The following is a 27268-nucleotide window of genomic DNA, read 5'->3' on the forward strand; positions in this document are numbered from 1 at the left end:
ACTCTAAAATTCCACTCTTAAAGCACCGGGTATTTTAGGAAGCTTCCTGCTGACAGGCACATCATGCCCAGGATTACATTTTAATAGGTCTCCTTTTAGACGAGCATTTAATTTATACTTATAGTCAACATGCTGTTCCCATGCAGTCCCTTGGGAGGAGCAAAACATGCAAAACACAGAAAGGGTGGTAAGGAAAAGAAATAATCAATCTGCATTCATCGATAAATTTGCAGATAATGTAGTAGAGTATTTACTATGGTTCTGTTTTCTCCGGAGGGCAACTTTTTATCTTTTGGATCAACTGTGTAGTCTGTCAGAAAACAGTAGCCATTTTCAATCCAGTGCAGTGGAGGTTAGCATGCCATCTGGAATGAATATGTGACATTCAGCACTCCAGGATCCTGGTACTTTGGACAAAAATCCACAAAATGTCCCAAGACTATTCTCTAAGTAAAGAAAAACTTCCATATAAATTTAGATTTTTTTTTTTAAGCAGCACTAACATCATATAGCTAATTTTACGAAGATGAGGTTACAGGTTTTCTTGCTTCCTGCAGCTGCCTTAGGACACTGCAACATGATGCTTCTTGAAGGACCAGAGGACAATGATATTTGCATTTTGTTAAAGCCAAAACGTGCTATCTATCCACAGACTGGCTTGACTCAACAACACAACCCCTAGAACCTTCATTCTTTTGATTATATATCCTTTAATCCTTTAGCTCCCATTCCACAAGTGGTAAATTGGCCCAGCATCTTACTCTTTTTTCCACTGAAGATAATGTGTCTTGAAATGAACATTGACTGTCTCTTAAAACCCAATAAATTAAATTGTCTTTCCTCAGCCAGTAGCAGGAGTAATGGAAAACATTCTCAGAACTAGTTTGTTTGATTAATACAAGTGTTTGACCTAATCTGTTTTAGCAAATTGGTATGACTTATGGATAACTGATAAACACACAGAAAAAAACAGCTATGCAATTACCTGTCACCTGAATCAAATATTTTATGCAAAACTTAAAATTATACACAAACAGATCAGGAATACAGTTTGAATTAATTAATTAATTAATTAAAATCTCCAGTTCTATCACAAAAGAAGGGAAAAAAAAAGTTAGTAAAGGGGCTAGAAATAACAGCTAGACAGTATGCAAATTAATTGCCAGGGTATCAAAAATCTCATCCTGCATAGTATTTAACAAGATTATCAACATCTGCCTCCAGATTAATGCAGTATGGGAAAGGATAATCAGCTAGCTAAATGTAGGGTCTGATGTTTAGATGCAAGAAAATCAGTAAATTGTGACACATTTAATTCAGTGTGACTTCATTAACATCTGAGCAACCAAGTTTTGTGCTCAAATGGAAAGACCTTTGGCAAACTTTTTCCTTTGTAGCACTACCGGAGGAGAGAGGAAAAGGCCAGGCTGCAAAGGGCTAAGGATTAGAGAAGGGCTTGTCACTGTGAAGAGGTACAGTGACCAAGTGGGATGGTCAAAATGTGTACTATGCTCCTACACATAAGAGCTAAATATTACTTTTTCATGAGTGCGCCCATGAGCTAAAAGGAAGGGAAATACAGTGGTTCAGTACAATGAAACAATTCCATTTTATTGTCTCATGTCTGAGTGTAAGTGCTGACAGCGAAGTTCCAACTGACCTTTCTCCCTCACCCAGGCCAACCTATGCTTTTAACAACTGATACAGGACAACTTCATCTATCTCCTATTCAGTCAATAGGAGGGCTCTAGATCAAAACCCCTCTGGACTACATGGGATCTGACTTGCTGATATATAATGAAACCAAGTGATAGATAAACTCTTGCAAATGAAAATGGAAACTAGCAAAGTGTCTTTGGGAAGCTCCTGGCCAGAGAGACTATCTTGTCTAACCATATACGTTAGAAGGAAAATCCTCCCAGAACTCCCATGTTGCAGAGCTAGCTCCTACAGTACAGGCATAGTTGAGAGCTATGTCATATCAGGTCATCTGGGTTCCCCCAGAGACCCACAGATGCCTCTCATGTCTAAGGATTGCAGCTACAAAGGGCATAAAGGGAAGTCTGGATTTTACTTGCTGCTAATTAGCTTTTTAATTTCTTATCTTCTGGATGTCTCAGCTTCAGCCCTACCTTCTTTCTCTCTTCCCTTTTTTTCTTGCCTTCTTTCCCCTTTCAGACTATTATATGAACTCATGCCACCTTTTGTTCCACCTGACAAAGTTACACACAATCCCTCTATCACACTTCTCTGGTCTTCACAAAACAAAGCTGTGTGGACCACAACTCTCACCATGTTCACTGCCCTGCTTTACTGGTCTCTCTCAAGACAGTGTATTTAGAATAATTAGTCACAGAATCATTGAGGCTGGAAAAGGTCAAGTCCAAGCATTAACTTAAATCTGCCAGGTCCGCCATTGTGGACCTGATTTTCTCTGAACCTGAGAGAATTACAGCTTGTCAGTGGCTGATCTGTTCCCAAGGGAATGTTTCTTGGGAGCTCTCTTGCTCAAGGATGATATTTGCAAACCATTTTACTTTCTCAAAACAGTTCTGTATAACTGTAGATAGTGTGTTTTTCTCTTGTCCCACCAATGGGACAAGGGGTGGTGTTCCCTTGACCAATCATGTTAAACCTGTAGTGGAAAACCCTATAAAAGCTGAACAGTTCAGAGAATAAAGGTTCTTTTCCTAGCAACTTGTTCAGGTGTACTGCATTGAACCTACACTTCTATATCGTGTCCAACAGCAACACACCATTAAACTTTAAGTACTACATCTACAAGTTTTTTTGAATAGTTACAAGGACTGCTATTCCATCACTACCCTGGGCAGCTTGTACCAGATGCCTGACAGCCCTTTCAGTGAATACATTTTTCCTAATATCAAATCAAAACCTCCCTGGTCACAATTTGAGGCCATTTCCTCTTATTCTATCACTTCTAATGTGGGAGAATCGACACTACTGTTATCACATACATGGTGATATGGCAATTTCAGTACCATTGCCATTGTCACCTCTTTCCATGCACTCCAATTCCTGCAATGAAAAGCCATGAGGAGCCCTTGCACATTTACTGCTTCATGACTCTGCTCTCTGCTGGGGGAACTTATCCCAACAAGGAATCCCACTCTCCCCTCATCACAGGCCTTGGTATCTGTCCCTTAAGCTTCTGCCTGGAACTTTTAAAGTATTTTTAAAGCTCCCATGGGATAGAAGCATTTAGTAGCATAGCCTTTTTTATTACCTCACATTTTGCTCTATTCCCATCTATGAGCCCCCTGGAAGAAAGAGCTATCACAGTAACTTGAACTCCGAGAAAAATAACAAGAATATAGCCAAAAGGCAAGCAAGATAGTTCTCTTTTTAAAGCATTTCAGTTAAACTCACCCAGTTCTGGTCTTTACACTAGTTTTAAATTTTCTGTGTGGCTGTGACTGGGTGCAGAGCTTTAGATTGACAGTATAGCAGCTAGCTTCTGGTATCCATGTACAACTATACACAAATTTTATATACCAGTTTCAGCCTTATATTGGCTTACATCCATTATTTTGAATTATAGCCTCCTGATACCTATTAAAGACCTGACTTGATACTGCACAGAATATGTTGCAACTATTTCTTATACTTTGAGAGCCACGTCACTTATTCCTAGGCAAGGTTTTGACCAGACATTCATATTTTCATGTGTGTTTCTTTATATCCTCTCCGTGCTGCATTGTAAAAGGCACTTACTTAACTGGTGCTGCACTAAGAACCTCTACGGGCCATGCTGGGGGCACTTTTCCCCACAGAAATCCCATTCTTCCCCTTAGCAGGCCCTAACAGGCTCATTAGCAGTATTACTTAACGTCTTCCATGCAGGAGGGTGGCATAAGTCATTAAGTAATACTTATAATGAAGGCATTAAATAATGTACCAGCATCATATCTTGGGGTAAGTCACTGGTCACTGGACACCAGTGGAACTTTCCCACTGATCATAATGAAAGCAAGCCCTCTGAGCCTGGCACCTCAGCCAGTTTTCAGTCCATCTCTGTGTCTGTTTATCTAGATCATACTTCATCACTTCTGTTATAAATGCATATCATATTATTGGCTTTTCGCAAGAATTATAATGAATATTATATGTATAAGATTAGAAAATGTAACTAATAATATAGTCTTTTTTATTTCTGTTATTAATGAAACTTAGAAATAGTGGTATAATACATATATGTTAAGCTATGACATAGCATTAAAAAAACCCCAAACTTTCGTTTGTATAACCCAAAGACTGAAAAAGATAGCTGGAGACCTTTTTTTTTTTTTTCTTTTGTATAGTATCTTATCCAGATGAAGACAGCAGTGACCTGAACTCTTGGGGTGGAATTTATTGCATTTCTGGTATCAGGGAATGTAAATCTCGATGGTACCAAGAGGATTGATCTATTGGGAAGGGGGCAAGAGAAAACTAAACAGAATACCGAAGATCCTAAGAGGAATGTATGAATATGTATGAGAATTTATGGATATGTAGTAGGATTCTGTTTTTAAGGGACAATCCTTTGTCAGTAAGGGGTGCTCTCTTGGCTGAATGCAGAGACACCCGGCCATATCTGTATATTTTATTTTATTTTTTTCTCCTAATTGTCTTTTTTATTAAACTTTTAAGTTCTATAAAAATTATGTGAACCTCGTTTTTCACACTTCCTATACAGCGATGTTACAGGAAATTGTCAAAAGCCACACTAAAGTTGAGATAAATGTACTTACATGGCCACAAACTCAGATTAGAAATCTCTCTGTAAGATTAATTATCCTCACAGAACAACCATTAATGCTGAAATACTTTAAATCAACATCATAAGCAGCAATGCCCAAGGAGTGAGTGGCTGAGGTCACCTAGTCTGTTTAGCCTGCTGGAGACAAAGGAGGGCCTTCATTGTGGTCTGCAACATCCTTATGAGAGGAAACAGAGGAGCAGGCATTCATCTCTTCACTCTTATGACCAGTGACAGGACTCGAGAAAATGGCATGAAGCTGAGTTAGGGGAGGTTTAGGTTGGATGTCAGGAAAAGTCTTCCACCAGAGGGTGGTCAGGCACTGGAAGAGGCTCCCCAGGGAAGTGGTCACAGCCCCAAACTTGACAGAGCTCAAGGAGCATTTGGACAAAGCTCTTGGGCGTGTGGTGTGATTCTTAAGAGTGTCCTATGCAGGGCCAGGAATTGGACTTAAATGATCCTGATGGGTCCCTTCCAACTCAGCATATCCTATGATTCTAAGTTTTCCTTTTCTCTTATTTTTTTCTTCACCATTTTAGGGTTTAACTTCTCCAAGAAGCAAAGAAGGTGATGCTTTTCCTTATTTTTCTTCACCCTCGCTGACTGGCACACTCTTATGGGAATGGCGAACAAACCCCTCTCTATTCCTGACGTCCCAACAAACGCCCCGTCCTGCCCTCAGGGCGGGAAGCTCGCGCGGTGCCCGTTGCCCCGGCGACGCGGCCCCGTAGTCTCGCGAGGCAGCGCCCGGCTCTCGCGGGCAGGGCGGAAGTGGCCGCCGTGTTTACAACCCGTGCTGGGGCCGGGACGCGCCGGGCCGGGCCGGGGGCACCGGCGAGCACCCCTCGCCCATGTGCCCACAGCCCCCGCCGCCCATGGAAGTGATGGAGGGGCCCCTCAACCTGGTGAGCGCGGGGAGTGGAGGGGAAGGGGGGGCGCGTCGGGTCTGCCGGTGCCGCCGCTGCTCCCGCCGCTCAGACAGCAGGGAGCGGGAGACACGTCTTGGCTCCTACCCCTAGGTAACCGGACGGAGAGACGCGACCTGAACAGAAGAAGGAGCTCTTGCCGCTGTTCTTTCTTCCTAAACACCTGCTCAGGTGTCAGGCCCTGGCCGGACGGGAGCGGGGCCCAGCGGCCGTCCCGCGCCGGAGGCGGCTTCGGGGAGAGAAGGGGGTGCGCTCGCCCCGGTCCCGCCGGAGACAACACTGCTCCGTACCCAGGAGCGCGGCGAGAGGGGAACTACCCAGGGGTGCTTGTCGTGGTATGTTTAGATTGGAAGGGTGTGCGGGGACATCGCGTTGCAAAAGCGAGGGACAAGGGAAGTTTAAGAAGGAAGCGTCTAGAGGAAACGTCTAGATGACACAGGCCATATCTATGAGAGTTTCAAGAGATTTAGAGGCTTGCCAGGGCCTAGTACTGGCTAAGTGCATCCTTTAATTTCAGAAGGTGAAATGCTTTAAGACCTTAAATCTCTTAAATTGCTCTGCTTAGATTAAATTTCTAAGGAACCTGAACTGAAACACAGATGGTCTGAAAAACGCCTCCTCACAAATGCTAATCAGATGTTAAATAGTCTAAATTGGCAGGTCTCTGTCCCATAGACAAGATCTAGGTCAAGAAGAGTTAATTCTCTGCTGCCTTGTGGGTTTTACCAAAGCTGTATCATGGCTATGTGGTGATACACAGATCATTCCCTTAGAAAACAAGCAGTCCAGCAGTCCAGTTAGCCAGAGGCAGCACACTGGGAATACAGCTATATTGCTTCCAGGAATGAGTTTGATCCAGGAATTGTTTAGACATTGCCATGCAAACCTCAGAGACTTTTGTCAGTTTAGGTTTTAATCAAAGATTATTTATGCTAGAATGGTGCCAACCTTGACACATCCTTGCCTACAGGGTCAGTCAGGTATTTTCTGGATTGCTCTCCCTAGTTTCAGGAAGACTTATACAACTGTCATTGCAGACCACCCATGGAATTGCAGCTGACAATGTAGTAGGAAGATGATCTGTTTAGATCTGTAGGTTCCACAATGGTGCAGAACCACTCTGGGTATGTCAGTATCATACTGTCTCACTTTTTACTCTGTCTACTGAAAGGTTAAATAAGGAACAGCAGGAAATAGGAAATCCCTTGTAACCAGTTGATATGATAGGGTTAAAGTCAGGCAAACTTACAGCATGTTAGTACAGGAGGGATAAACTAAGCTGTTTCACAGATACCGTAAAAGCCTTTTTAAAAAGTAGATCTAGTTGTTCTGGTTTAGGGCAAATTTTGGAGGAAACTTCCAAAGAGATGCCTCTAGAAAGCAGATTCAAGTGGCCTCTCCCCTTTCTGGTTCAAGAAAATATTTCCTTGGAGAAAAGTAGAAAAAACTATTTTATAAGCAAAGTATTCACAAACATAATAAATAATATTAAAAAATAAAACCTCTTGCTGTTCTGAAGAGATGGCAAATTCAGAAAGTCATTGTCATGGGGTGTAGCTCGGCTCACTCAGTCCCTCCTGCTTATCAGTCCCACCTGCACTGGAAAATGCTGCGTCCTGGGCCCCAGTGGGGCCACAGGCATGAGCTCCTGGTGTTTTGCTGGGTTTTCAGTCCAGAGCAGGGCTAATTAGTTCCAAGAAGAAAAGCCACAGTCTGGGGAACTTCTCTGCCTCAGCTAGCTAAAAAAAACTTTAAATAACTAAAAAGCAAAGGAGAGCTCTCTCCCGCTGTCTGTGCTGCAGACAACACAGTCCAGAAGCAGGAATGTGTGGGAACAAGTACAGTTTCTGAAAACAAACTGTGCGCTTCTTTCCCCCCTGCCCACCTTTGCTCATGTTACTAGTCTTAAAGGTGCAGAACTTAAAATCCTGCATAAACAGAACAGATGACTGGGGATACATGCATCATAAAGTTACCCTAGGACATTAGTATAATAATGAGTAATCAGATTCTAAAGAGAATATTATAATTGTATATTCACTAGCAAATGTCTGAAAGTTGCAACTTTTTTGGCAATTTCACTAGTCAGTAATGTTTCTTACTGAGACCACTTAGAAGGATTGTAGGAGTGACACGAGTGTGACTAAAGCCTGCTTTATGACCTTGCAACCACAACAGGAGTGTGCAGTTACTGTGCCTGTCTATCTCCAAGCTGACAAGTGTCAAGACACTTCTGTGTAATGGATGATACAGGAGAGTTGCTTTACATGCTTTCATATACAAAATTACGAATTTGCCTGTGAATATGTTCCTTTTGTCTGAGTGTCCTGAAATACAAAAACTTTACTTGAAACTGCTGTGCAATGTAGTCATGGATCATCATATACAGAAAAGTGACATGTCCTTTTAGGTTGTCAAGCACCATGGAAACTCTTTATCATAAGAGGGTTGAATGGGTACCATGGGTATGGTACCATGGTTAGAACATGCCTGTATTTTTACAAGGACGTGAACAGGAAGGAGTAACTAGAGTTTTGCAAAGCTCTTCTGTGCACAACCCCTCTCTGCTGTGGAGCTTCAGATTGACAACAACATTCAGGGAAGGTGCCAACCTCCAAAATAAGACTGTTCACTTAAGTTTTTGATACCTATTGCATTCTCTTTTCCCATAAATTTATTCTCTTACCTAAATCTAGTTCCTGTGAATTGGAAAAGCACAACTTTTTCCAAATATGCCAGTGAAGAAAATAAAGCTACCCAAAAAAAAGGAAAATCAACCAAAGACACCAAATCACCCAACACATAAACTAAAATATTATTTTGGATACAGTAATCATTACTCTTATTTAACTGCTATCAATGGCTTAAACACAAGATATTTTCCCTCTTCCAGTATATCACAGCTTGCCAATTTTCACAAAACTAATTTTTCATCGGTTAAGGCTTTTCATTAGAATTTACCACAGTACTTGAATCTTGCTTTGTCTTGTAAAAATTGTCCGTTAATTGTGGATTGGAGCATCTAGTCTTAGTTACTGGAAAGCATGGATACTACCCTGATTTTGCTGGCCAGTTGGTCTGACCAAAAAAAATCCAAACAACCAAAAAAAACCTCCAACAACAGAAAATCACATCCCACCCCTTACACTTTACTGCCATATCTTACATTTCCCTAGCTTCAATTATGCTCTTTTTATGAAACTTCTGAAAGATATATTTCCCTAAAATTACATCATTATGGAACTGAGTCTTCTTCAACCTCACAAATAAAACTTTTAGGTTATGCCATGGAACTTAAAACCAGCATGAGCTAACTGCAGTCCCTGCACAAGAAAGCAGCCATATAACAGGTACCTAGCCCAGCTGATTACTTATTTCACACATAATCCAGACCCAAAAACATCTCAACAGTCTTTTTACAAATTAAAACTTACACTGTAAAAGCATGAAGATAAGTCTATGAACACTGCATGTTTTTACAAAGCATCTTGAGAGCTTCTCTGCTGCTTGCTGTAGGGGCAGTTCCTACTGCTGATTTAGGCAAAGAATTTTGATCTCACATCCAGCCATAATTTTACCCTTAGTGTAGGAGCAAAAGTTACAAGTTAAGAAGCACAGCCACACACTGCTGACCATCAGAAGCTTGGAAGTAACACAGTAAAAGTGAAGCAAATAGTATTGACCTCAAGAAGAGACTAGCGGTTGCTCTATAAACAGTTTGACACGCAGGACTTCATAATTCTACAGATTGTACTTTAACAGCTCAGTATTGTCCTGTAGCTAAGGAGCCATACCACATCTACCTTGTATTCTTCCTGCAAGGTAGTAGTATTTGTATGGTTTATAATAGAATACAGTCCAAAATCTGGTGACTATCACCTCTGAGTTTCCTGAAGCATAAAGGAGCAAGCTTGAAGAGCTGCTGTTTTAGTGAAAACCAGAAAGCACAGGCCAGTAGCTGGAGTAAGAATAGTGCAAAATGTGTATTCCAAGAATCTCATACAATGAAAGGTTATAATATTAATATATTAGTCATCAGTAGCAGCCATTCCAGTGCAAGACAGTTATGGTTTACTTTAATGAATTATTTCAAAGTGAGGTAATACTACATCCAAGTAACAAGCAGAATAAATATGCAATATGGAAGTGTAGGAGGTGAAAATAGAAAACAGCTATGAAAGTTCACTAGAAACCAAAAAATTTAAGCCACACATGCTAATGTATTTGAGACAATGCCAGCCTGCACTTCTGTTATTTTAATTGGAAAACCAGGAATATTATGCTAATCTCCAGAAACATCCATGGGACCCCATTTGTTTTCTTTGTTTTATTTTTTTTTTCAATCTTAACCTGACAGCTGCTATACTTGATCTTCCAGTGTAAAATGAAACAAAAAAAAAAAGGCTTTCAATTTTGAACTCAAATTAGAGAGAGCAAGCTTGTGCGGTAACAAAAGGGCATGTCTATCACTAGACAGACATGCCTAACACAAAGTCTGTTTTTACCACAGTGGTGGGAGAACTGAAAGGTGTGAATCCACAGAGACAGCAGCATATCTGAGTAAAGTGACTGGAGGTGCATCAGGTACTCAGCTGAACAGCCAGATCAGTAATAGCCACCTTGGAAAAGCCGTACAATATTGTGTGCAGGCATGTAACTGCTGTAAAAGAACAACACAAAACTGTTCCTTCTGGCACATAAAATAATTTGCAGCAGCTCCCAGTTAAGAACATAATTAGCTAAGTGATGGGTGGTTGACAGGTATTATTTCCTCACTGTGCTTGTGCTGTTTGGGTACCTACCAGCAGTGCCTTTCTGCTGTGTCACAATGGCATTACATTCGTGTCATCAAGGCACAGAGTTCAGCTCTGAGTAAGCATGACCAGCAGCTTTTAAGACATAAATGAAGCCTTGTCAGAGAAGCTTAGTGAGACAGACTGAAGGCACAGCTGAAGCCTTTCTGCTCCACTTGTTTTGAAATTGTAGCACTTAGAAGCTTGTCTACTGGACAATTTGTTGTAATGGTTCAGATGCTCCTATTGAGAGGTAGCTCAGTTGCTGTAACAGCTTGAGTCTTGTGGTTTAGGGGTATATAAGAAGCCCAGACTGGTTTTATTTATCAGAGCAATGGAACGGTTCTCACTTAAGTTGTAACCTGCAGTTAGCATGACTTGTCTAGTACCAGCTGTGACACATTATATATGGGGACAAGAACATTGCCAGAGCAGCTGAGAGCTGTAGGCACACAAAATGCCCTGGGGAGGCGGTGGAGTCACCGTCCCTGGATAAGGAAACACTAGACATGACACTCGGTGCTATGGTCTAGTTGACACAGTGGTGTTCAGTCACAGGTTGAACTCTATCTCACTGTCTTTTCCAACCTAATTCATTCTGTGAGTCTGAAAATGGCTCTGAAAAACAAGTTGAAGCATTAGTGGTTTTATCATACTAAATATGATGAAAATATGATGAAAAGGATGAAAAAGAACCAAATGAGGTTGATTTGACTATGCAGTAGGTAAAAGAATACCATGCCTTAATGAAGGTGTAGGTGATCACAGAGAGGGCTACACCTCTGCCTGTATGGGATTTTGAAGACTCCACCTAACCTGAGCAGTATGAATGCAAGCTGGGTTCATTCCTGAGCTTTTAATTTCATTTGCATAGTGAAGAACTCAGACTAACCATTTTATTTGAAACTTGGAATAGGTTGGGAACACACGTGTAGTCAATTAGAGCTATTCAGTCTGTTATAGGGGTTACCTAAACAACTGGTTGCTTGTCTGCCCATGTATTTGAAGTTTAATGCTATTGCTTTCATGCAAGTTGAACTTTAACATCTTTACAATTCAATACAAAGTGAGTGAGGAGTCTGTATTCTCAACATTAACTTTCTCATGATAGTGTCACATACTTGTTTTGTTTTATAGAAACACTGATCTATAATTTACATAGTTGAATCATTGTTCTGTCAACTTTATTAAATACAGGCTTTCAAAAACAGAAAATTGAGCTGACATGTGACTAGTGGTCTTGGTTGAACAGCCACAATGGGTTCTGCCACTTTTTTGTTGATCTTTAGTCATCTTTCTCTACAGAATACAAGTATTTAAAAATGGGGGCTTGCTTCTCTTGGTAAAGCTACAGAGTTACTATTTCTTTAGTTTTACTGCAAATATATTCTCATTATTTAGCATAAGTTACAGTATTTCTCCTTATTATTTTTAGTGCAGCTGCCAGTAAATACAAGAGTTTTCCATAGTCACCCTGATCAAGGTTCTACTTTTTTAACTAAATAGATGGCCACAGTTTATTTTTGGACTCTCAGATCAAGTTTTGCACTTTATCTTAATTACATTTTTTCACTGTATATGAGGACATACACATTCAAACCTTTCTAAATTTGCTATTTCCTGGTAAGAATGGATTTGAAAGGGGCTTCTATAGATGTAGCCTCTGACAGAGTGCGTGTGGAGAAGGGAGAGCCATAGTGCACCACCTCATCCCACCCTTTGTGGCCTGCTGCTGTACACACCCACATGAAAAACATTAAGCACTCTTCTGGATAATAGAGAAGCAATGCAGTGTGTGCTTTGACTGTTCAAAATAGAAATCAGACCTATATCCTTAAGTAAACAAATCCTAAAATAGATTCTTCATTTCTCAAAAAAACCTTCCTCTTTGTTTTCAGCAGTAAGAGAGCACTGGTATTAATCTTTTCTGGCAAGAATACCTGGCATGCACAGTGTATAATATAAAATAGATGATAGCAGCATCAAACAGTAGATTCACTCAAAACATTTACAAACAGAAGCTTCTTTGCAGTTAAGCTTTCATCAGGCCACATCATTTTAGCAGCTGGATTTTCCCTGACTTTGTCATTTTAAGTAAGGCACTGTAATCCATGCTCCATAATCACATTAAAATACATCATTTTCTGGTGAGTCCTTTGTAATACACAAAAGAAAGCTGTAAGCTTAGCATCTTGTGCAAGGCTTTGTCCAGTGAAGAGCTGTTCCCATTAGTGGAAGAGAGGAAAAACAAAGCATACCTCTCTCTGATCTACAGGAGCACTGTTGCAAATGACTGCTCTCAGGAGAGGGTAGTAGGCCTATCCTATTTGAAAATGAGTAGCACTATATCTGCCTTTTAGAAATACTGTTGAATCAAACAGGTTTTTCCATGTTACGCTTCTTTCCACAGTAGCTAGCTATCAACTAGAATTGTAGGAAAGAGTAGCAGCTTTCCCTCTTTATCCCAGCAACCTGAGCCAGGATCATACTGTGGTAGTCCTTTAAATTTTAACAGTACGCTGTCTAGAAAGAAAGCATTTGTTTTTTTCCTTTGAGGGAACAGCATTATGGCTTCATTTCTCACCACCTGAAATCACGTCATTATCTAGTTTATAGTGGGAAAAAACCAAAAAAACTAACAAAGAAGTGGAGTGTTAAAGAAAGGTATAGGTAAAGAGGAGACATTGCTGTTCTTGAGGATTGTTTGATTGGGGTTTATTCTGCTGTTCAGAGATTACATAGGCAATGATTTGGGCTATTCAGGTAGAAAGATCAAATAAGGACACTCCCCTAGAACAGCAGTACAAACTTACTAAAGCAAGTGTCATCCCTCAACATTTCAACTACATTTAGAAAGTGTGTGTAAAAATTCTGTCTTACCTTCTGCAGTTAGTCCAGAGTGCTTCAAGTCACACAGTAAGGCTTACACCAATCCCTCAAGAACCAAATATATTGGAGCAAGGTGAGGAAACTTTTTAGCTTAGCCATCCTTCACTCACACCTGCTTCCTTTTACAAGAGTCAAGTTGTTATGTCTGTCCATTTGCCTACTAGGAATTCTTGCTCATGAGGATTGGGAGGGACATCTGAAAGTAGTTGTCAACCTGCTTCCCCTTTTCAGTTCTATAGCTTGTTAAATTATAAATATTCTTACACCTCATCCTACATTAATTTCCAGCACCGCAAGTGAAGAGGAAAGAGAAATCAGATCTATAAACCCACCACAGTCAAGCAGCAGGTGTTTCTGTAATGACAGCAGCAAGACCAAAGTCAAAGCAATACTGCTTGAATCTGCTGGGAGCCAGCATTTCAGCTCCAGAGCTGTTGTGTAAATACCTTCTAGCATGACATCAGGCCAAGGATAAACTTGCGAGTAATCTTCTCTTTATGACAGGAGCAACAGTTCTTCCATTGCTTTATAATGGGATACAGGCCACTGTGAGTTCAAAATTGATATGTTAACAATAGTTGGAAGCTGCATGGCTGAGTGTAACTGAGCACTAGAAGCCATCAGAATAGGCAAGATGTAGAAGCTCATCCTTGATAATGGCTAGTAAGCATCCAAATACTTCCGTTGCAGCTTCATAACTTGCTGCTAGGAAACAGCACCACTAATTTCTTCAAATTGTTTGTTGAAAAATAAGCTACTGTGAAAGTGGGAGAAATTCCTTGGTCCTTCCACAGTCAATTAATTGGAATAAACATGGGTTAGAATAAATGAGCAAGTATTTTCTTATCAACCTGTCAGGAAAAGATAGGAAAAGAGGAATTCCTTGCCTATGACTGACTGCAAAACAACTAGTTTTCTCACAGAGGGCTGTGCTTAAAACTGACTTTTTTTCTGGTGTGACTCCTATTGTTTCCATTGGGAAGTCTGTTACACCAGAGTAAGATGATATGTATATTTTGATGTAAGAGCAAGAAAGGCATTGTGACCTTGTCATCAGAGGACCTTAGGTTTTGTTTTTGCCTGCATCTATGGACTGTTGCTTTCCTAATTTTATTCACAGTTCAGACTTATTAATCCAATTTCTTCACTCTCTTCAGCTTCACTGGAAGTTAATTGAGAATGAAAATAATTTAATTTCTCAATCAAATAAGAACTGAATGTCCTCAGATGTTCTGCATGTGCTTTAGTGATTTGAATAAGATCATACTCCAAAAGTTTAAAACATGAATAATAATCTTTGAAAACAATGGGACTCAAATTCTTATATGTAGAAACTTGTAAATGGAACTTGTCCTCTGACTTGTTGAAAATTGCCATCTTAGCTATTCTGTCTCTGGCTATTCTCTTTCATCTTCCCCTGTTTTTTTAAGACCTGCCCATGCAGTTTGCAGAAGCAGCTGTATCAATACTAATTTACTGAAAAATTATTTTGCAAAGAACTAGCTCAGGTGTTTCTAAGTCCATGACATAGTTAACTTGTAATGGGACAAGCTGCCAGGAATAACCAAGTAGATGGCTCTATCTGTGCTGATACTGTTTGTTCATATCAACGGGAAATAATTATCTTTCTGGCATATGTCATTTGTAGGAGTCCATAGAAAAAGGCCATAAAACAGATGATATTGCAATAGGAAAACAGTTCCTCTTCTGAGATTATTGAACCTGAGGGTAGAAGAAATGGGAAATGCTGATAATGCTCTGAGGGTTCAGTGAAGGTGAGAAATAAAGACTATAATAAAGAATATTTCTTGTCAAGAATCAAGGAATTGTGTTTTAGGTTTTTCAAGAAGACAACATATTAGCATATGAAATCAGTTTTAAGAAAGCCAGATGTCTTCATGGAGTGATGTAACTGTCAGGGATTGCTTAAGAACAGCTGTTGCCCAAACAGGTGTTTTCTATACAAGTCATTCTCTTCTGTGATGTCAGAGCTGCTAAGATTCTGGTAGAAAACTGAACTTACTATAGTACTGTAGGGCGTAACTCCACTTGGCAGGCAGAAATGACAAACTGGCCTGCATTTTGGGACTTGTATTTTAAATGGATGTTAATATCAGTACTGTGTAGGTATCATTACCTGATGTCTGTTTACTTCAAGTTCAACATGTAGTAAAGAAGTCCTGAACAGTGTGTGTAACGGACAGTCTCTCCAGTTAGTGCTTGTAGCCTTTCACATTACACAGCTTGTCTTGGAGGAAGTGCCAGAAAATCCATGTCTTGTAGTTATGACAAAAAAGACTTGCTTTCATAAATGTAGCAGTGCTGGTTATGCAGTGGTTTCTCACTGACCATATGCAAATATTTGCATCAAATGCTTTCAGCAACAACCTTAGTATGTGTTGGTGGTTTACATTAGTGGTTTACAAATAGTAGTATAGATTTAACTGTTGTACAGCAACACGACTTCGATACTTTTACCTATGGCTGTGCTTAGACCAATTAATGGTGCTGCTACACAAAAAAAAGCATGTTACTCAACATGAGGCAAAATGTCTTTAGCATGGGGCAGCAGAAAATGTCAAATCAACTGTAACACAATTCAAATAACTTGCGTTCTGTCAGGTAATTTGGTCCAAAATACTTACAACTTCTCATTAACTTCTTTTGGCCTAATGTTCTTTTTACGTGACTATGGTACATGCCTACCTCGAAAGGAGAATATATGCTTTCTGAAGAATAACTTCAAAAGTATTTTGTTGTGTACACACCAGTTTTGCTGTGTTAAACTTCTGTTCTTACCAGTACAGACTCTTGCAAAGTAGTATTAAAGAAGTCCAATTACAAAGCTTGGAAGGGAGTGAAGCTTTTGGCTGAGCCTAAAAGCCTGAGAATTGGAATCAGTACAGGTTTTTCAGATATACTGGTTACTTTTAAGACAGGTATAACTGTTTATCTGTTGACCCTCATTGATGTAATGTTCTTTCTTTAATTTTAAGGCTCACCAGCAAAGCAGAAAAGCTGACCGCTTGTTGGCAGCAGGGAAATACGAAGAAGCAATTTCCTGTCACAAAAAAGCTGCTGGTGAGTTGGTTATTTCTTGTTGCAATTTCAGGGACAGGCAAACCACAAGCACACGCTGTGTTCATGCAGCAACAACCAGATTTTATTCTCCAGCACCCCGTTTTATAGGGCTTTCAAATTTCCTGTTCTTACACTCATGATTGGTTAAAGATCTAAACTCCACCTAACTCACTGGCCAATGATATGGGTGCATCTGTGCTTCAGAGGGATTGGCTGGGGTCCCCTGTTTGAATTTGAAATCAGCCTATCAATAACATATTTGGCGATGTTTTTACTACTAATGAGCTAACAAGCTAACTGGTTGAGTAAGTGTCAGTCAAGGCCAAATTATCTGTGCAGCCATAGGCCAGCTATGGCTGTCACAGTACCCCTCGCTGTTTTATTAAAAATGCAAAGTGTTCTCTGTCATCCTTCTGCAAGGGCTCTTTGCAGCTAGAATGACAGGACAGCAAGATGACACACGATTCTACCAAACTTGACCAGCCTAGCCTCTCTCAGCCAGTGATGCATTCCACATATCATTGAAGATGTTACCTTCATTCCCAGGAGCTGTCAGGCAGGATTATCAACATTCTCATATTGGCATGCCACAGTCTCATTACTTAGAAGTTACAACTTTACAACTTAACTCTATAAACAAGAAACAATTCAACCTCAGAACTGTGGGAAAAGCAACCAACAGGGAAAACAACTTGTCCAGTTTGTGTTTTTTGACTCATATTCTTAAATAGATAAAAATCCTTAAGTCTTATCTCTTTAAGTATATAAAATACTTCTAACAGTGTCAAGTGATTTAGGGTATAGATATAGACCCTATATACCCTTTAGGGTATAGGGTATAGACCACGCATTCCCCCTTTTCTGTTTAAAAGGGATATGTTTTAAGGTGCTTTGTAGGAAATACTACTGTGGTGTAACATACCCTAGAGCAGTAGGAGTCATTTTATGTTTACTGAGTATCATGGATTTAAAGCATTAGCTAAAAAATCACTAGAAAACTTACTAATTTCTTGCTGTGAGATGTGGATTAGAAGAGGAGAAAAACAGAATTAAAACTTAAAAAGAATAAAGAAATTTTATTAATAAAACTACAAGAATAAGAAACCAGAATAAAACTTCCAGAAACCCTTTTTCTCTACCACACAACTATTCTCTTGTTTACATGACAACACAGCGACAAAGAAACCTGGTGATTAAAATAGTCTCAACTTTGCTATAGTCTTTTCATCAGTCTTTGTAGAGAAAAAGTTCTCTTCTGCTAATCTATGGAGTTTTTTACCAGAAAACCAGTTTTTTCTCATGGCTTTCTATTTTTCTGATGCCAGCCGCCTGGAAAACTCTGCCATCAGTTCTCTCCTCCTATTTCACACTACTCTGAGGTGTGTTATAGGTCATAAGTCTATGGGTGTCATTTTAAGGATGAGTTATTCAAAGGCAGAAGTTTTCTTCATCTATTCATCTGTTTCTGTGAACATCTCTGGAAACAGAAGTTTTCTCTTTGCCTCTTAAAGGCCATAAATCTTCAACAATTATCACTTCTCTTTTTCTGTTCCAGCATCTCATAGGGTCACAACTACTTCACCATTTGCTTAAATCCACACTTTGAAATACCCTATTCCCCCCAATATACTCTGTCATGAATTACAGGAGTTTTTTCAGAACACTATTGTCCATCTCCATAGTTTTAGCAAAAGAATATTTCAGCTTATTAAAGCATCTCCTTATTTCTCTCCCCCATCTGAAGCTTAATTCCTTTCTTCAGTGGCTTTGATAGTTTATGGTGTCTCTTTCACTCTCTTCTCTCTCTGGAAAAAAAAGGATTAATCTTCAAGTCTCATCTGGGTAGTGAAAGAGTTAAAATCTTGCCAAGGCTTTGTAGATGGTTCTGTGATCTCTGCCAGAGCAGTAACTGGAGCTGTCTTCGATAGAAGATTTTTTTTCATGGCTGCTTTGGAGAGTGTAGTCACTGTCTCAGCTCACTGCCGGTCAATGGCTTTCTCTCTTCTTATTCAGCAGTCTCTGGTGAAACTCAGCAGCAGCAAAAACTGCAGCCGAGCCAGGGACTGGCCTGGCCCGGCAGCCCTGCTGTAGAAGGCTCCACAAACCCTGCGAGGTGCTCAGCCCCTCTGGGAAGGGGCTCCTGCCACCCCACAGTCTTCATCCCTCCTGCCTGAGAGCTGCTCGTGTCCGGCTCAGCCCCCTCCCCACTAGGTGAGACAAGGCTGCGGGGGAGCGGGACCAGCCGGAAAACAAAGAGACAAAGAAATTCCCGGGCTTAGGTCTTAAGGTGGTGTTCACAGGTTGATCTCACTTTTCAATGGTCAGAACTACTGTCAATTCTCAGAAATGGCCAGTTATTGGCCAGGAGAAAAACTCCCATCAGCCTCCAGCAGCCTTAACTTCCTTAGGCGTTTCCCTTTGTTTTCTTAAATGCTAATCCATCACACTGAGGTATGTAACTGCTTTTGAAACTACTATTTACCAGACCAATTATGAATTATTAAAGGAAATATTCTGTGTCTTAGTTAGGTTTTATAGGTCACATCCTGAGAATGACACATCCTTGTGTTTGTCATATCTTTAAAGTATTTGACTTTTGAAGCATTTAAGTCATAAGTAATTTTTTCTTGAAGGCTTCTCTGCTTGGTTCAGTTATATTTATAGAATTCCTTTGTAAAGTCACAATACCAAAAAACACATATGTGGATAATACCAGTTTACCTTAATTGATGGTACTTTATTAAATAAGTGAATATGAAGCATCTGTGTTGGCTGCAGTTGTTAAGATTGTTAAATTAGCACTTCTAGGAGTATTCATTTTACAGAGCTCAATTTTGGATAATAGTTGTAGACTTAAAACTATAACATTCATTTGTATAACTTAAATCATATTTTAAAGAAATGAGTGGGTTAGGAGTTATGTCCAAATGAAATGCAAAAATGTTAGTTACTCCTGCTGTCTGAAATACCTTTGAAGCAAATTCAACAAGACTCTTAGAACATACCCAGAGGCCCACAAGCTAAGTTTCAGATAAATAAAATTATGTCCAAAAAAATTGTATAAAGCAATGAAAAGCATATGTGTATTTTCCTTACAACATTGTGGTTGGAGGTATTAGCAATATGGTTAGAATAAAGGCATCACCTCCACTTCTTAGCAAAAAAATACTTTTAAAGTAACATGCTAGTGTCTTCCTTATTAAAATTCTAGACAGTGCAAACTAGAGATGGCAATATTGTAATAAATTCAGGATCCAGTTTTCCTCTATGCTGAACACTTCTGTTATGTTGATAGAAAGTAAAATTCAACAATCTTGTGTGTCTTGTGTTTTGATTTATAAGTTTGGAATACTAAGAATTTCATAAGACATTCAAGGACATCAAATATATGAATTGAATAAATATAATAGAAAAGGTCATCAGATTGAAGGTGATAAAAGTGTCATGTTACCATTATCTAGAGTAATCACAAAGCATGTCTAGTCAAATATAAGGGGGTAAAGTTTAGATAAATATTATTATGAACACTGTCTGAGCACATGTATTATATGAGTCTTTTTTGGAAGCTATTTACCATGGAAAGTTAGGGAAAGCATTCCAGACTTACTATGTTTTATAAAACGGTCTTTGTCTTAAAAGCACATTTAGTAGATTTCCTTCTGGTGTTACCTCAGTAACTTTCTAAGCTTTAGACCTTTATCCTGCAACTCTGGCTGGGTTACTATAGATGTATTAATTCTTAGATAAGTTAAAATGAGTCAGCACCTCCTATCCTTGAACAAAATGTGTGTACTGGGAACAAAAGTTAATTTTAGTTTTGGAAATCTCATAACTGAAATGGTAAAATTTTAGAGAGAGGATAACAAATACTGTAGCAGCCCATGCATGGATTAGACAACCGGGTGCTTCCTCAAGATGACACTGTGAAGGTCCCTTAGTTGGTGAGATAAAATGATTTAGTGCATGATTTAGTGACCTGAAACAAGAGCACTTTAATAAGGAGAAAATAACAAACTGCAACAACGACCAAGAATGTGAACAATGTATGTATGTGGTGCACTAGAAAGGCGAGGACCAGGGGATTACAGCAATTTATACAAACTAAAGTAGGGGTGGAGTCTGCGGGAAAGGGGCCAACAAAAACCGGGGACTTGGAATATGTAAAATAATGCATAAAATCTTAACCAATGATAACAAAGAAACTATAGAACTTTCTGGCCACATTTACAAATAACTATTCAGGGGGCATCTCCTAACTAAAGGAGATTCTTCTCAGGGCCTGAGGCAAAGTCCCTTGCCAACCCCTTGCCCTGATGGACTACAAAAAAACACCTTATTTTTTTCTTTTTTTTTAGGGTAAAAACAACTTGGAAAATTACTGTGAGTTCTTTATGGGAGAGAATTATTAAGTTAAACTGTAATCCTTAAGTATAACTGAAATTTAAGGTATATTTGAAAAGAAAATGATTTAGTACTACAAGTTATCATGAGAATCAAACCAATTAGAAGACATACACAGAAACCAATATCAGAATGGTTACTTGCTTTTATAAAAACTTTCTATCGTGTACGATGTTCAGAGACTTTAATAGAGGAGCCTTTTAATATGTCTTAATTCTGTGGGTAGTTCCCTTAGCCTTGCCCCACCCGCTGGGCTCCTGCACTGCCACAGTGAGTAGCTGTGGAGGCTGTGGTGGCTGGGACACCCCTGCCCACTACTCCCGGGTTTCAGTGTCCTTTTAATCCACATGGCTGGTCTGCCACATCCCCCTCATCACGGCAGGAGAGACCTCAGCCATGGTCGCTAGGCAGCGCAGTTGGAAGGCGGCAGTGCTGGGTTTGAGTCATGGTAGGAGTGTGACTCCACTCTGTTGAAAAGGGCTTTGCTGTCAGAGCACCCCCTGGCCACAGGGAGCCATGGCAGCAACCCTGGCAAGGACAGAGACCACGGCTGCAGCACTCACTTGCTGGTGGTGGCTGGCTGGAAGGATACCCCAGTCTCAGGGACCACAGCAGTGGTGCTGGCTGGGCGGAAACCATGGCAGAAGCACCAGCTGCCAGCAGTGGTGGCAGGAGCAGTGTGGACTGGGTCCGTGCTGTCCCCCTCCTGAGCAGCAGTGGCAGTACCTGTGAGAGCAAAGCTGTGTTCTGTGAAAGGTGGAGAAGAGCACTGCCCCCCAGCTCTCTCTGTGCCAGCATGGCAGCTGTTCAGTGCTCCCCCAAGATGGCGGCTCAGTTTGGCTGGGTCAGACAGGAAGCTACAGTGTCACACGGACTCAGCAGCGGGAATGGCAATGACATGTCTGGTGTATGTTATGTCTTTTATCCATGTTTGTCCTAGGAGCTCCTCCATCTCCAGTGGCATGCTTGTGGTCTGCACAGGTGCAGTTGGAGCTGTAGGGTGCTTTGTCGCCATGGGAACTATGCAGCTAGCGAAGTCCAGTGCATAAAGCTATAAACACAGCATGGCTGTGCAGAATCCCTACTGCCCAGCTCGGTGTCCATGCCTCCTGCTGCCTCCCCTGGTGTACTGTTCTCGCTGTGCATCTCAGTAGGCAGTGCCTGCAATGTCCTTTCTGCCGTCCTTGCATCCATCTCATTTTTTAGCTGTTGTAATAAGTCCAGCACAAGCCTCTATAGATTTATAACATTCATGGCAGTCTTGTTGTCCATGGAGGCTGCTGTAAATATATACTGGCCAGCCCACTCCTTAGTTGTTAAGTCCCTTTGGTCCCATCCAATCCATGGCTCACACACCACACTATTAGGGCTAACAGAGCCTGTTGGTCATATTCTGTGCCTCTTTTCTTTAGAAAAAAAGTCCATACCTGCAGGAGGGGGTCCTCTGGAGTCGAAGACCCCTCCCATGTTCCTGGTAGCCTTTTCTATTTACAGGCGTCCAGACCAAAGACAGCTCTCCATGCTGTTCCTCTAAGCAGCTCTAAAGGCTGCAGGCAGCTCTCCATGCTGCTCTTCTCTGCCGGGACTTCGCAACTCAAAGGTTGCAGGCAGCTCTCCAGGCTGCCCCACAGCTCTGCTCACCGCTTTTAGCAGCTCGAAGGCTGCAGGCAGCTATTCCCTGCTACCTCGCCTGTCTCCTCACTCTTTCTGAGGCAGCTGTTGGATCACATTGGCGTCACCAATTGTCACAGTTTCAGGGTCAGGCAAGCAGCAAGCACACACTGTGTTCATGCAGCAACAGCTGGATTTTGTTCTCCAGCACCCCGTTTTATAGGGCTTTCAAATTTCCTGTTCTTAGACTCGTGATTGGTTAAAGATCTGAACTCCACCTAACTCACTGGCCAATGATATGGGTGCATCTGTGCTTCAAAGGGATTGGCTGGGAACCCCTGTTTGAACTTGAATCCAATCAACAACATGTTTAGGGACTTTTTTACTTCTAATGAGCTAAGCTTCTAGCTGGTTGAGTGAGCATCTGTCAGTAAGGGCCAAATTATCTGTGCAGCCACAGGCCAGCTATGGCTGTCACAACTCACATTTCAGCTCTTAAAATCAATTTCTAGATTTGCATGCACCAAGCCTGTCTTGAGTTCAAGAACTGTTTGGGCAGCACTCTTGGGCACATGGGATTCTTGGGGTGTCCTGTACAGGACCAGGAATTGGCCTTGATGGTCATTTTGGTCCCTCTCAACTCAGCAGATTCTGTTATTCTGTGTAAGTAGAATGTCTAGTTTTTTGCAAAATTTTTATTTTTAAAATATAAGTTTTTTTTCAGTCCAGATTAAGAACCCTTTTGAAAACATATTTTTCTCATATGAGCAGCTAAAGTCAGACATTTCCAAAGTTGTTTAGATTGGGGGTGATTATCATTGTGATGGCAGTTCTTGATTGAACATGAAGCCAATACCTTGTGGTAAGCACAGACTGAAGTTGTGTACCTGCTGTAAGCCAGTTTCACTTTATACTTTGCATTTTCCTTACTGCTTTCATATGCAAAGTCACAGTGCTTTTTCTGTTGGTAAAGGACAAATATTTGCTGACAAAACTTCCCTTTCCTAATGTCTGCATCAAAGCAGCCAAGAACAGGTGATGAGCTCCCCAGAACTCAAGCAAAACATCAGATTGCATCACAGACCTTGACACTGCAGAGACAGCCATTCCTCTGTGCATTTACGTGTCCACTTAAATAGTCCTGCTTAATTTTTTGTGTTGGAGTCCCCCAGCTCTCTGACAATGTGCAGCTACTTGGCAGAAGAAGAAAGGAGGTGTTAACTGGTGAAACAATCAGTGACAGGGCTTGTGTGGAGACACAGTGACTGCTCTGAACATGGCAACCTAGATACCAGGCGTTCTTGCTCCATTCATAAATACTAGAAAACCCCATAAAGTGAAAAACTAATAGTTTCTTTGGTATTTATGGCTACTGAGAGTGATGAGGAATTCTACTTACTTTTTTCTAAATTTCTAAAATGCATACTTTTTGTTTTCTTTAACTTAATATACTAAGGCAAAACCCAAAAATACACTGAATATTTCTTGCATTTCTTTGTTCGTTCTATATCATTGTCTTGCATCATTCCAAATTTGGTTGTGAGTTTCTCATACATTGTCATTTTCAGTACTAGTAAAATATGCTCAAAGTCTTTTTGGAAATTGCTGCTGTTCTAAAAACAAACTGGAGTGACCCAAGCCAACAGGATTACCATGGGAAGGGTGAAGTGTACTACAAGGTCTTACAGTAATTTTTTCAGACTTCTGAAAAACAGCAGATATTTCCAGCCCACTGTAACTTGGTAGATACTTTGCCTCTAGACTGCTGCCTTTTTGTGGGGATTGAGCACACAGGCCTGAAGGCTTTCTTAGCTTTCGTGGAAGTGTTCAAGCTTTTCAGCTGTGCCGTAAGTGCTGATGGATGTTCTGTCCTGCAGGGTACCTTACAGATGCAATGAAGCTGACCCAGTCGGAGCAGGTAAGACCAGAATGCAGCAGATGCCAGAACCAGCCACAACCTTTTGGTGTGCCCATGTGTCCCATTGTGTCTGACCACACCCCTCCTTGGCATTAGCCTCTGCAAAATTTTCTGAACCTTTGGCGACTGCACCATGAGTTTCACAAGTGTGGTAATACCAGTCTTCCTAGAGAGTTTTTCCAAGTTTATGTGGAACAAGGTCAAGAGAAATCTTAACCTATCCAAGGGGTCTCCAACTTTCTAATCTGCCAGACATCTTCAAGTAGGTGACAAAACTAGTGTCATATTTAACTTTATCTGTGAGGCACTTAGTATTTTGCTGAGACAAAAAGTCTCATCTCACCTACAGTGTGTCATTTTGGTTTAATGCATCCTGACTAGGGGATCTCTAGAAAAAACAGCCCTGACACTTTTTCTTATTCATTGCACAAGTTTATCTGTGAATGTAGTAGTGTAGTCTGCTCAGCACTTTTGTACCAGCAGGCTTTGAATTTAGCCAGTATTATAAAATAAAATAACCCTTGGAGATCAGACATCTGGTTTTGCTCCAATGGGTCATTCTTGTAGAAAAATGGGTCTTCCACCTAGGTGAGTTAATAATCGCTGTGCCACCACCTTCATTAAAAATGGCTGAATCATTTGGGACCATACCTGGCCTTGGAGCAATTTGCTGCTTCATTTTGGGTGTTATTCATATGTCTACACAGATACCATCATAGAAGCATACATTGTTTAGCCAGTGCGTGCCAAGTGAATCTCTTCCTTCTTGGTGTTGGTCGTAAAACTCCTGGTGCCTCTGCCCAGAGATGTAGCCTGGTCAGTGACTTACAAACAAAAAGACCAGTAGTTATGATAAATATGACATATCTGAATGTGTTGCACCGTACAAGCAGAGAGCACTTCCTGTTGGATTTAATGTCTGAATAAAAAAAGCACCTCCCCTTGGGCATGTGGTGATGCTGTTTATGTAAATATTTACACACATATAATTCAATGTGTGTGAATATTTGGGCGGTATTAGGGATCACCAACTAAATTGTTTAATCTTGTTCTTACTCAGGCTCAGCTATCACTGGAATTACAAAGGGATAGTCATATGAAACAGTTACTTCTCATCCAGGAGAGATGGAAGAGGGCAAAGAGGGAGGAAAAGCTGAAAGCCCAGCAGAGTGCTGACAAGGAAGTAGCCACACATCTTCAGACTTCTTACAAGCCATCTGCTGAAGACTCTGATGATCAAAATGTACTGGTTCCTGTTGCTCAGAAATACAGCTCTTCCACAGAGAAACGTTCACAGGATATTCAGGGTGTCTTTGACAGGGACCCAGATACACTTTTATTTCTGCTTCAGAAAAAAAAGGAGCCAGTAGAAGCATGTATTGGGAGTAAAGCACCAAAAGATGACAAAACAATAATAGAAGAGCAGGCAACCAAAATTGCAGATTTGAAGCAGCTTATAGAATCTCTTGTATCTGAAAATGAGAGATTAAGGAGAGAGAATAAGCAGTTAAAAGCAGAAAGAGCTAGACTCCAAAAATCTCCAGTAGACAGGGAATTGGATGTAGACACTGACTTTGTTGAGAAGTCAGAGTTGTGGGGTCTGCAGCAGAACTCAGAATCTGCTTCTTCAGCTGCAACTTGGCAGAAGTTTGCAACAACTGTTGGGAAGGCAAAGGACATTCCAATACCCAGCCTTCCCCCCCTGGACATCCCATCCCCTGAACTCCCAATGCTGGAACTCTCTGATGATATACTGAAAGGACTGATGAATAGTTAAAAAACAGGAAAAGTGCTCAATGTAGTTAAACCAGATTTGAGAAAAGGGAAAGTCACCAGGACAATGGTGATCTGAGGGTGGAAACAATGCTACTGTCAGAGAACAGGCATTAAGCAACTTTGTTACTGTGAAATACACATCACATCTGATTTACTCCATGGAAGTTAAAGGTACCATAATTGGTATAAGAGATCGAGCTTACTCCCAATGTTTCAAACCAAACAACTGCCTGGAGAATGTTTCAAGTAACACAATCCTTTAGGGTTTTTAAGTATGCTATATGTAATAGTTATCTATAATGCCATAAATGATGGTGCAGAACCTGTTATGGTAGCCAGTTGGCTGCCATTTAATATTGAAAAATGCTTTCTAGCATGAATTTAAACTGTGCATTTCATTATGCATAACTGTTAATTCAGACACAGTGTAATTTATACACCTCCTAGATGGATTTATGTGCCACACTCTATATTCCTGACCATGTTAACCTCAAGTCTAAGAGATTTTAATTTCCATTCTATGAAGGAACCAAATTATTCGTTCTGTTGATGAGGGGTTTTTTTGGGGGGGTTATCTGTTTACATAACTAATCAGGGTGAAGTGAATCTAGCTATTGGTTTCTGTATAAAGTGACATGGTTTAAAATGAAAAATCTATACTTAAGGTAAAATACCCTTTTTGTTTTCAGTGATGCATGAATGGAAGTAATTATAGCTGACAGTATTTGATTGAAAAAGATATTGTTTACAGCTTAACCTGATTCAAAAAGGATAGGAAAATAAAAACCAAGGTGTTTCGACACTGTCTGTTACATCTGTACAAATGTGGCCAAGTACAAAGAAGAAATTACTAATTGTACTAAGTGTTAGGACACACCTACAGATGAGCTTCCATGTTCATCATCGAGCAAGTTCAAGAAAGCTGGAATGAATTCAGAGGGCTTTGCCTACCTGTGAAGTGACCTGGCTGACAGCCAGGTTCCAACACTGCAGAGCGCTGGAGCATCAGCGGAGCAGCTCCATGGATTTGCTGGGGCACAGCCCAGCAGGAGCCATAGGAACAGTGCTGAGGGTGCTGGGTCTGAGCAGTGTTGTGTGCATCCCCTGAGGA

The 27268-nt window shown here is 40.6% G+C and overlaps 2 protein-coding genes across 6 annotated transcripts in view; one reads left to right on the forward strand and one right to left on the reverse strand.

The window, feature by feature from the left end:
* Positions 1-5467, reverse strand: part of LOC111941947 (uncharacterized) — a 90943-nt gene extending 85476 nt beyond the window's left edge. The window contains exon 1 of one of the 2 annotated variants that reach the window (XR_015289804.1): positions 4755-5467. The gene's annotated coding sequence lies outside the window, so the exon portion shown is untranslated. The remainder of the gene's footprint in view (positions 1-4754) is intronic. The other variant, XM_086899820.1, reaches the window with a different exon arrangement.
* Positions 5468-5481: 14 nt separating this feature from the next.
* On the forward strand, positions 5482-26957 carry NRBF2 (nuclear receptor binding factor 2). 4 transcript variants are annotated; one of them, XM_086899818.1, is made up of 6 exons: positions 10535-10560; positions 13371-13443; positions 15019-15145; positions 16367-16451; positions 24341-24381; positions 25442-26957. In XM_086899818.1, the coding sequence occupies exons 5-6, from the start codon at positions 24358-24360 to the stop codon at positions 26156-26158; spliced, it is 741 nt and encodes a 246-aa protein (XP_086755944.1). In that variant the 5' UTR covers positions 10535-10560; positions 13371-13443; positions 15019-15145; positions 16367-16451; positions 24341-24357; the 3' UTR covers positions 26159-26957. The 4 variants fall into 4 exon arrangements, with proteins under 4 accessions (XP_023785977.1, XP_086755944.1, XP_023785978.1 ...); XM_023930210.2 differs by lacking the exon at positions 10535-10560 and adding an exon at positions 10645-10734; XM_023930209.2 differs by lacking the exons at positions 10535-10560; positions 13371-13443; positions 15019-15145 and adding an exon at positions 5482-5667.
* Positions 26958-27268: the final 311 nt, after the last annotated feature.

The sequence above is a fragment of the Cyanistes caeruleus genome, chromosome 8 (genome assembly GCF_971803275.1).
Source record: "Cyanistes caeruleus chromosome 8, bCyaCae1.hap1.1, whole genome shotgun sequence".
In the NCBI taxonomy this organism is placed as follows: Eukaryota; Metazoa; Chordata; class Aves; order Passeriformes; family Paridae; genus Cyanistes; species Cyanistes caeruleus.

Excerpts from the sequence above, each read along its gene's own strand:
- NRBF2 (XM_023930209.2), top strand. The coding sequence starts at position 5,614 with ATGTGCCCACAGCCCCCGCCGCCCATGGAAGTGATGGAGGGGCCCCTC. Across the intron at positions 16,452-24,340 it reads CTGTCACAAAAAAGCTGCTG|GGTACCTTACAGATGCAATG; the intron begins GTGAGTTGGTTA and ends TCTGTCCTGCAG. Across the intron at positions 24,382-25,441 it reads AGCTGACCCAGTCGGAGCAG|GCTCAGCTATCACTGGAATT; the intron begins GTAAGACCAGAA and ends GTTCTTACTCAG.